The 10,572-nt window shown below is 45.3% G+C and overlaps 1 protein-coding gene across 14 annotated transcripts in view; it reads left to right on the top strand.

Moving 5' to 3' along the window:
- The window catches only part of BEND7 (BEN domain containing 7), a 79,101-nt gene extending 70,850 nt beyond the window's left edge, over positions 1-8,251 (top strand). For 4 of the 14 annotated variants that reach the window (XM_059184102.1, XM_059184112.1, XM_059184113.1 and 1 more), the window contains 2 exons: positions 3,050-3,103; positions 6,054-8,251. In XM_059184102.1, coding sequence (XP_059040085.1) covers positions 3,050-3,103; positions 6,054-6,115 — 116 coding nt within the window. In that variant the 3' untranslated portion in view covers positions 6,116-8,251. Of the gene's footprint in view, positions 1-3,049; positions 3,104-4,569 lie in introns of all 14 variants that reach the window. The other 10 variants (XR_009356541.1, XM_059184104.1, XM_059184107.1 and 7 more) reach the window with 10 other exon arrangements.
- The last annotated feature ends 2,321 nt before the right edge of the window (positions 8,252-10,572 follow it).

The following is a 10,572-nucleotide window of genomic DNA, read 5'->3' on the forward strand; positions in this document are numbered from 1 at the left end:
AACCCAGGCTGGGCGAACCCAGCCCTGACCTATAGACCAGACTAGACCAAGGCACAGCACATCAGCGGTGACCTGCCAAATAGCTTTTCCCCTTCTAGTTTCATCAAATATTGTTACACTTCATTCTTCTCAAGCGGTTGATAGCAACTGAGCGTCCTAGATCAATGTTGGTCCCGCCATGTTCTTTTGTCTTGATTATTCTCTGTCCAAATGATCATACGAACAGTGTCCCATAGATGTTCCACATTTTCAACCTTATTTACCATATTTGGTGCAGTTCCTGGGATTAGGCACAGACTCCCAACTGGGCGAGCTCATTGGCTTGTTGCTGAAGGAAGCCCACCCTGCCTCCAGGAAAGAGAAGTGCCCCACACAGATCTGAAAGGTGGTTCTGCAGGACCGAGTAGAAATTCATTGAGGGGGGCGCCTGGGTGGCTCCGTGGGTTAAGCCTTTGCCTTCAGCTCAGGTCATGGTCTCAGGGTCCTGGGATCGAGCCCCCACATCAGGCTCTCTGCTCAGCAGGGAGCCTGCTTCCCCTCTCTGCCTGCTTCTCTGCCTACTTGTGATTTCTTTCTCTGTCAAAGAAAGAAAGAAAAAAAGGAAAAAAAAAATTCATCGGGGGCTCTCCTCCCATGTAATAATTTCCTCTTGTAACTGGAATGATTCCTTTCTCGGTGTAGATTTTTAATCATTTTCATTAGGTTATTTCCTCTGAGCTTGCAACCACAGTTTTTTATTTGTGTTAGATCTAAGAGCAAAGCTGTCACTGCTATTAAATTTTTATTGAACTTGCTCAATCTTTTCTAAATTTCACAACTTGACTGTCACCTGAGAAGAAAGACTATGAGTTTGTTGGTACAGACAGATGTTATAATTAAATTTAAGGAACACAGCCGTGTTCTTCAGCCGTGTCACTTGGTCCTGTTCCTGTAGCCAGCAGACACTAATTTGCATACAATAATTTGTATATTTTTCAGATGTATACATTTTGTTTTTACAAGAGCACAGGACTGCCTAGGTCTGGTTTTTAAAAAGTAGGGATGGTTAAATCACAAAGGGTGGGGTTTTGTTATAACTAAAGAGAAATTAATTATACTTGTAGAGAAAGTAACTAAAATATAAAATGAACTAGAAGTTGAAGATTTTCGAAATTAGCTCACAGCGATGCAGGCAGTATATGTCTGGACTGTTAACGGCAAAGAGATTAAGAGCCCAGGCATGAACCTGACTCACAGCCTTGACCACTTACTAGCTACAGCCCTTTCATCTCTCTCTCTCTCTCTCTCTTTTTAAGTTTATTATTATCATCATCATTATTATTATTTTTAGCAATCTCTGTACCCAGCGGGGGCTCAAACCCATGACCCTGAGATCAAGAGCTACACACTCTTCTAACTGAGCCAGCCAGCTGCCCTGTATTACTTTAGTCTCTTAACCCCTAGTAATTTCCGTTGTCAAAACAGGCATATTAACTGACCTCCCTTGTAGGATTTTCTAAGAGTTAAATGACACGACGTATGTCAAGTGCTCAGTAAATGGTAAACATTTAATAAACGGTGGTGGCTCTTGTTGCTATTATTGGTATTATTATTGAAAATTTTTTTAAAATCCTAGGCAGTGAAAGGACTACCATGTAGTTCATCTCCTGAATCAAATTCACTCAGGCCAATTAGAAGAAAATGGTGTCTTCTCAATATAAAGATAATGTATGTTCATCATTTCATAAATATTTACAACGGTTTTAAAAACCCAAAGAACAACATTTTAAATGCCTATAAGCCTCTCCTCCAGAAGGAGACACTGTTAACATTTTAGTATGTCCTGTATTTTGTCTATAAGCTTATTTAAAGATTTTTAATCCTCTCATTTATCCTCACACTTCAGTCGCAAGTTTTATGTTACTAAATAGTCCCCTACAGCACCATTTTAGAGGAGAAGACCAGAAACTCTTCTCCAGCCCAGCCTGGCCTTGACTGCTGTGTCCTCTCGGTGTTTTCCCTGTGGTGGATTCAGACGGTCGGCACACAATGGGTCTTTCACTGAGGCCAGTCAGGGTGTAGCAATCTGAGGACAAGGTGTGAGAGCATGAACTGGAGGGGAATGTTCCCGGCCATATCTGCCCTCCTGATTGGGTTTAAAGCCACAGCAATAAAAACAGGAGCACAGTATTACTTTTGCTGCCCGCCCCCTGCCACTCAACATTCCAACGCGATGGCAAATGGTAGCCCCCACATGACTGGCCTCACACGCCCCTGTGAGAGGGAACCAGCCCAGGGATGCAGGGAGCAAATGACCCTGAGGAAATGTCTTGACCTGTTCCCAGCAGGTCCCGGAGCCCGAGCACCCCATCAGTTATCGCGAGACATGGGAGCACTCTCTTTTTTGTACTTAGTGGAAGGTTCTCTGTGACTGAAGGAGATACCTTTGGAAAACTCTTAAGAAGATTAAAACATATCAGGCATGAGCAAAGGTTTGCATTTTAAAACACAGACGTGACGAATCTTTTGAAGAGACACTTATTCCTTCTGATTTTCTTTATGACTGAATTGATGCCAATTTTAGACAGGCCGCTCTGGGATCAGAGTTTCTAGTCATCTCCAAAGAAAGGCTCGTTTCCAGGATTTCCTAAGCCTCCCCCACCGGGATGGTTCTGGGGATGACACGGGAAAATTCTACCACAGGGATTCACTGACTTCTATCCTTCCATGATCATATTTAAACAATTCCCCCCAGATACTGGGTGGATATTTAAGCCTTGGCAAACAAGGGAAAATGAACTGAAATCATCAGTGATTGACAGAATAAGGTTCATAAGATACCAGAAAGAAATTCAATGCAGAAGAAAAGACGTTATATCATTATCTTAAAAAATACTTTACTTAACTACTGGTACTAAAATATGTAATGTGAACCAACTGAAGCTGAAAGGGGGGGGAGAAAGTTGAAACTATTATGCATTATTGGAGTTTTTAAATTGTATTACTGCATTCAGGAAAATGAATGTGCTCCCTGAAACTAATGAGATTTGTGTTTTATGTTTGTAACCAGCAGAGGTAGCTGACGGTGATGAAAGACTGGACAGCATTTCCCTACCACCAACAGGTAAAACACATTTACATTTTCACCACCCGCTGGAAAATGCAGCACACGAAAATATTTGCATTGAAAATGTTTGTAACGTCACAGACGCAGATGCTTGAGGCAACGGCTTCTGGCCCAGACCCTAGTAATCAGAGGTTCTCAGTGCCCTGTGTTCAGAGATATTTTTACCCTGAGTCTGAAAAGCTCCCGTTTTTCTCACACTGTCTCACATTCTCGAGAGCCTCAGAACAGCAAGTCCTAAGAACTTAGTGTCATAACATCGTGCTTCCCAAAACCTGTGGGCATTAAGAGGACTTTTACATGAAACGATATTGCTTTCTAGAACAAGGATCACCAGTTTTATGATAAAATTCGTGTCCATTCTGTCCTCGTGCACCTCCCCCAAAAGGGGTTTTGAGAGGCAGTGGTGGCTCATCATGAAACAGGCACTCAGCGAATAGTGCGAGTGTATGAACAGGCCAGTCCCTCCAGCCCGGCTGCCAATTCCTGGTCCTAGAAGCAGATCAGCCTGATACAACATTCCAGACATCATTCTGACTTCATAGTATTTGACTCCGACCCCGGCCTCTTGCCTCTCTGTTCGCCCTCGCCTGAGAGCCCGAGGGACTTGCCCTGATCCCTGAGCCACGTGACTGCTTACTCCCTGACTCTTTATTGACCTCCCTGCAAAGTCAACCTGACCATTTTCTGCCCATAAAACCCAGACACTCCAAAAAGCCCAACTCCAGATATAGGGTGGTAAGTTTTAAGTAAAATCTAGCAAATATAAGTGGAGGAGCTAGTCTTCGTAGGACCCCTGCTGGGTCGTGTGCTCCCTGGGAGCACCTGTCCTGAGGAGGCAAGGTGAGCAGAGCTCCCAGCTGCGGGACAGACCCAGGTCAGGGCCGTGAGAAAGCCGGGCCGTGTAAATGTCGTCCCGCTCGCTCGGTTACTCCGTGGCTAAGGAACAGATGGATGGGCACATAAATGAACTGCGCCCCTCGTGCAAAAAAGCTCTGCTTACATCAAGCCCTTACCGCGTGCAGCCGTCATACGAAAGGGAATCTAAGACTGCTTGTTTGGCTACGTTTCCACATTTATGAATTAAGATAACTGAAATGCATGATCTCTACTGTTCCTTCCCATCGTGTCCTTGTCCATCAGCACAGCTCGTATGAGCCTTGTTCTGATCACACCCAGCCCTTGCTCCCAGTAGACACAGGAAGTATCACCGCCAGGCATGAAACCGTGCCCTTCAGGAGGCAGTCGGAGGAATCCCCGCTGTCCCAGTTGTGCTGTCCCCGTTGTGCCAGTCCAGCCTTCCTCCCCCGTTCCCCCAGCCCCTTCCCTCCCAGAGCCCACAGTGCTGCCCTTCCCCATGATCTTCCTGACACTGTGGGCGGGCTTTGTGATTATTAGCAGTACTGCTATTATTATTTGAAAGCCATTCCCCTTGAAATAATACCTTTGCATTTTCCTGTCTGAAGATGGAGGCAGAGAGATGTTTCAGATGAGGAAATTGAACCCGGGATGGTAGAAACACCTCACGGAACTGAAAAGAATTTCAAGGAATCTGAGAAAGAAGGAACGTTAGAGATCATCTAGTCCCCTCCCTTCTTTTTATCCAGTCCTTTTATTTTACAGGTAAAAAAGCCTGAGGCCCAGAAACACTAAATGACTCTGTCAAGGTCTCCCAGCTGGTTGGTGGCCCGGCCGGACCCCGGCCTCTCGACTTCCAGCCCTTACACCGCGTAGCTTTCTTATACCTAAGCCAAAGCCAGCTTTTCTCTGCATGTTTCCTAAAGATCTTAAGAGTCACTGGATGTGCTAATCCCTTTAGGATTCCATTCCACTGTCTGTCTTCACAGTTAAAATGTCTGTTGTAAGCCTACGGGAAGTCCTCTGCTGTGTAAACTCACTGGAGTTCTTTCTCAAACCTTGCCCAAGGTGGGGAGGTCCTGACGGACACAGAGGACTAGGCCAGGTCTTTCACGAGTCTATTGACGTTTGCTACAGGTTACTGAGCAGCATGATAAATAATACCGTTGATCAATTTAGAAAAGGGGAAACGAAGTCACGGATTGGTGCTCAAATGTCACAGTATTGGAAATAGATCATTTTGGTTAGACTAGTGTGTCTCGATCGCCTCAGCCCTGTTAGGTTTTGGGAACAAATGCCTGCCCTCGGGGAAGCCTGGTCCCATGTGAGGCAAGCAGGGGGGCGGGGTGGGCAGTGCGCTCTGAGAACCCCAAGAAACCACCCAGGACTGGGGAACACGCTGTGTTGGAGAGACAAAAAAACTACAGAGAAAGTAAAATCAAAACAGTGCTTTCTAAGATTGACCAAGAAGGCTTCTTAATTTGAAAGGGAGAGAGCAGAGCTCACCTGGGCCTAGCAATTTTTGTCAAAAATGGGCCATCTTTTACATACTTCTAAACACTTAACAGAAGTAAAGGAAGAAAATTTAAATTAGTTTTACCACTCAGAGACAGCCCTTAATGGGTATTTCCCCCCCAGACTTTTTTATTTACGCATCGGACACCCAACTACATAAAATTTTTGTTTCCTGAGAGTTTTTCTCCCTTTTTTTTTTTTTTTAACCTAACAAACATTATCCACTTTTCACAAATCTTCGTACACATTATTTTAATAGCTGCATCATGTTCTCTCTTACAGGTAAACCCTATTTTATTTAGCCCTATTCTTATCCCGGACACTATGTGGACATGCTCTAATAGTGACACAGTGTCATGGACTTTCCTGTAAAAATAATCAGTACAAATCTCCAGGGGCTAAAATTGCTCACAACTAAAGCCTTGGCTGAAAAATCAGTGATTTAAATGTGAAGCCGATACTTCACCAGTGAGGTTCTCCAGCTGCCCAGCCTCCTTGTCTCTTGCCCAGTCATAGAGAAGTGTGCGACTCCCCTTTAGAGGAGCGGTCCCCCTTCATTGTCTTGTCTCTGTTGTAGGTCATATATTTGACACCAGGAGAGAAAACACGGAAGACACAGAGCCAGATTTCACTGCCTAGACTTTCCTTTTAGTGACACTGTTCATTAGCACACGTAACTGTTCCGTTGAATTCCTTCAAAGATCCACGTAGCATTTCAGGTTCCTGCAAAGTGTGGGCGTTCTGTGAAGTTTTCCCGTCATATCTGAATAGTTGTCATATACTTTGTCGTGTGTGATAATCAAGCCTCCAATTTGGTGTTAAGATTTTTGGAAATCATTTTGAGAGTTAACTCATTCCTTTTCAAAAGTCTGGCGTCAGACCGGTGAGTTCATTGTTCATTAAAAAGCAGCAGTTCTCTCTCGTTTTTTCTTTTTTTCATAAGCTCAATGTGAATATATAGAGTTTTGAAGCGTATTTATTTTAATATGCACTGCTTAGATGCAGAATAAAGGAGAACAGCTCTTTCCAGCCCTGGGGAGCAGTCGGGAAGGCCAACATTAATTAGGCCTTCAGTGGCTTCGAAGATGAAAAAGTTGTTTTGGGGGACAGGAGAGCTCTGACCTAGTAGATGAAATCATTTGTGACATCATTTCCTCCAAAGATAGCCATTTGTTACTGAGTAAGTGCAACTTACTCAGTAAGTAAGTTGATCTAGGAACTCCAAGGAAAGAAAGACATTTCACAAAGATTGTATCAACACAGTGACAAAATAAAAGGCGAGGAACTCAAAGTAACCAGTGACCCACATGATACCTGACAACTGTTTGCACAGAGGATTTTAAACTGCAGGGCCCAGGGTTTTGGACAACCAGCCACAAAGGGACTTAATATTATATACTTTATTTGGCTCTAAGGACGCTCACCCTCTGCTTCGTAGAAAACCAACATATGAAAATAAGGGTTTACACTAAAGAGATATCTTGCCATGTGGGTTTTTGTTTTACAGAAATATTCACCTCCACATTCCCTTCTCCAAAAAGATGGTGAATTTAAAAATACTGTTTTACTTAGAAACATTGCACGTACATCTCATTCACTGTATAATTAAATTACCATAAAGTCTTTGGCATTTGACCCAAAGGCCAAAAATCGGCCAGAAAGATATTGGGTCTGTAGCCGCGCCGAGCCAGAGGGGGAGAGAATGGCTGTCATTTCCCTAGCACTTGTTTTATGAGTCATAGAGCATTAGAGCTCCGAGTTCTTGTAGAGCTGCCCTGTCCAGGGGACATGTGCCGTAACACGCCAAGCCGCTCCCCCTGAGCTCGGGGGCGATGCGGAGTGCCACCAAAGACCAGCTCATCAGCCAAAGATGAGAGCTAGGAGGTGTCCCTGAAATGTGACAAAGCTGGTCACAGGCGTGGCTTGTGGAATCCACCTCTCTGCTAGAGAGCTCCATCTCTTATCCGTGCGTCTTTTGTCTTATTTCTGAAGTTACAAGAAAGGTTCAGAGAAACGGTTTCCGTCACGTTCTGTAGTTATTAGCCTTTTACATTTCTAGGCCAGTTAGGAATCCCTTCCCTGAAACTGGTCCCACTAGTCATCAAGTGGCCTGATGAAGTTCTGCATTCAGGGCTTTTGTTTTTCCACAACGTGTGTTTTAAAATTTGTCTTTTGCCCCTCAGCAGGAGATATTTCTCAAGGGAATTGAAAAGATTAATTAGTGACCTTTCAACTCTATTACAGTGAGATGAGTGTGTTGCTAATAAAGGTAGAAACATTTACCTTACCACTGTGGGATCTGTTAAATACGCGTCACAAACCTTCGAAAGCACTTCCTTCCAAGACTGGGTGACAGCTTGGATTTTTCAGTACTTGAGGGGGGGTACTGCTCAACTCACAAGTATGTGCAATGCATCCACAAATTGGAAATACATATCACAAAACTGCAACAGTAAAATCATATTTTGTACATTAAAATTGTATTTGTGTTTACTTACTGTGACTACTGTTCAGACTTTATTCAGAAATCCTTTTTATAGGCTTTCTTAGTAAAAAAAAAAAAATTCCATTATCTATGGATGATGTCTCAATCTTCTGTATATATGTTTTATTAATATGTAAATATTTAGATTTTTAAAAATTACTATGTTCTTTAAAAAGAATTTCAACACAAGGCTAGTTGTGAAATGGTGAATAACATTGTGTTGTGATATCAATTCCCAAGATGCTCTTTATGTCCGTTCCAGAAGAATACAATAAATTACTTTAATTGAACATGCCTGTTTCGTGCCTGTGTGCCAGTCCTCCTGTGCTTATGAAGAGGAGTCGGGGCTAATCATTAATTAAAAGGTATTTATTAATACTCGGGTGATCCTACACAGAGGGTTACATCTCCTTAGGAAGCTAATTTTTAAAAATAAATAAATAAACTAGATTGCCACCAGAAAGACTGTCTTCAAACACAGAAAATCACAGGCTCTGCCTGGCAGTCCCCGTGAATGGCTGAAGCCGGTCCCCCTCGTACCACTGGAGCATTAAGTATGGATAGGCTTGAAGCCTAATTTTAAATGAATTAGGTAGCTTTATAATCTTCACTTAAAAGGTTAAGCCCTGCTTCTATGGAAACAACACATCAGAAGGACAAATCAGTCTTCTTTAACGCAAAGTGGCTGGTCCAACATAATCGCTTTCTTCTCCTCTCTGAACACAGGAGGGCGCTGCCTCTCATGGCCCCCACCCCACCCCAATGCTCCCCAGCCTGGAGCCTACCCAGGCGGGTCTGTCCATTCTCTCCTGGCCTCTCTTCGGGGTCTGGTTCGGGGCCCCACTTGGGAGGGCCCTGAGCTCTTCTGCAGCTGCCACAGAAGAAAGCAGCTGGGTCGAGGGTGAGAAGGCAGCAGGGCAAGGTGCTTGCAAGAACCCAAACTCCAGCCGCCCGGAGGCTCTCACATCCCCATGCCTCCTAGAAGCTGGGAGCCTGACACTAGCCGGCCCCAACTGCCACGATGCAATGGCCCAAGGCCCTAGGATGCCCTCGCTCCCACACATTTGTCAGCCAACGGACAGCTCTAAAGGGCTCTCCAGGGCAGTGTGGGGGGGCCCAGGTGCACCATGGGAGGCGTCACCAGGAAGGGGACCATGTCCCATCCCCACAGACAGAAAGCTCACAGACTTCCTTTGTCGCCTCCCCTTCCACAGGCCTGGCCTCACAGCATGATTGGGAGCAGTCGCTGGCTCATTCCCCAGAGGCACCTCGAGCCCAGCTCAGCCATTCACTAAACACCCACTGTGGGCAAGTGCTGCATTGGCTCGGTCCAGCAGGGACACTTGGAAGCAAAGGACAGAGCAGTGAGGGCCAAGACTGGGGAGGTCGGCCCCAGACCAAATAGGCTAGGCCGTGCAGACCATCCCAAGAAACTGGGAAGACACAGGGCAGGGGTGGGAGGTCGCGAGGGCCCCTGAGGCACCCTAAGAGCTCTTGATCAGATTCATAGAACGTATTGATCTGTCTGGCTGAAATATGGTACATTGACTGGGCACAGGCGAGCCTCAAGTAGGGAGTCCCCTTAAGAAGCTGCTGGAATAGCTAGTGTTAGATCGAGCTGCCATGAGGACACAGCCCTGAATGCCCAAGCAGGAGAGATCCAACAGGACTAGCTTGGGGTAGAAAGGGGAGTGCAGCTCTAGGGAGGGGCTCTGGTTGGGGAACCTCAGGGTCCTTTGTCCTCCTTAAGGTAGGGAACACGGAGAGGCGCCATTGGGAGAAGAATGACAGGTGCGTTAGGGTGTGGAGGTGACTCCATTCATTCATTCAACATGTGTGTGTTGAACACGTAGAATGTGCCTGGTGCTGTTCTAGAGGCCAGGAGAACAGCGAGCCAAAGTCCTCGCCAGGACCATCATTTACAAAGTGTGAGCCCTGAGGAAACACCAGGATATAAGGTACAGTATGCTCCTGAACCAGAGAAGGCACTTGAACTTAGAGCTCAGCCCCAAACTAGAGGCAATCAAGATTCGCAGCACCCTTCATGCAGCATGATTCGAGTCTCAACTACACATCAGCACAGAGCGAGTCCTAACCCGAGGCTCACAAGCAGCCTCCATCAGGTCACAGGCTCCGACTGTCTTGTCACTTACCACTCTCTGACACTGCCTTGTTTAACAACATGATTGTTTATGGCCTGTTTTCCACTGGCATCTAAGCCTCATGAGGTCAGGGACCTTATCTGTAAGACCATGAAGGAAATGTTAGAAGCCCTGGTTCAGACATTTTCTGGATGTCACTCTCCCCAAGAAGGGGTGGACTGTGACAGATGAGGGGTGTTGTGTGCTGCCCTCTCCTTTCTTCTGTCCCCTAGTCTTCAATCCCATGCCCTTTCTCTGTCCCTTTATGGACACTCTTCATCAACAGAGCACAAGTGCCACACAAGACATGTAGGTGGGACCCATGAGAATTTGGGAACTCAAATGATTCAGAGCAACCCTTCGAATTTACACAAATCATCTCAGTCTGTACTTTGTAACCTCAACAGTAGGCAACAGATAATTCCCCCTAAAACTACACACACACACACACACACACACACACACATATG

This window comes from Mustela lutreola, chromosome 8 (genome assembly GCF_030435805.1).
Source record: "Mustela lutreola isolate mMusLut2 chromosome 8, mMusLut2.pri, whole genome shotgun sequence".
Taxonomy (NCBI): Eukaryota; Metazoa; Chordata; class Mammalia; order Carnivora; family Mustelidae; genus Mustela; species Mustela lutreola.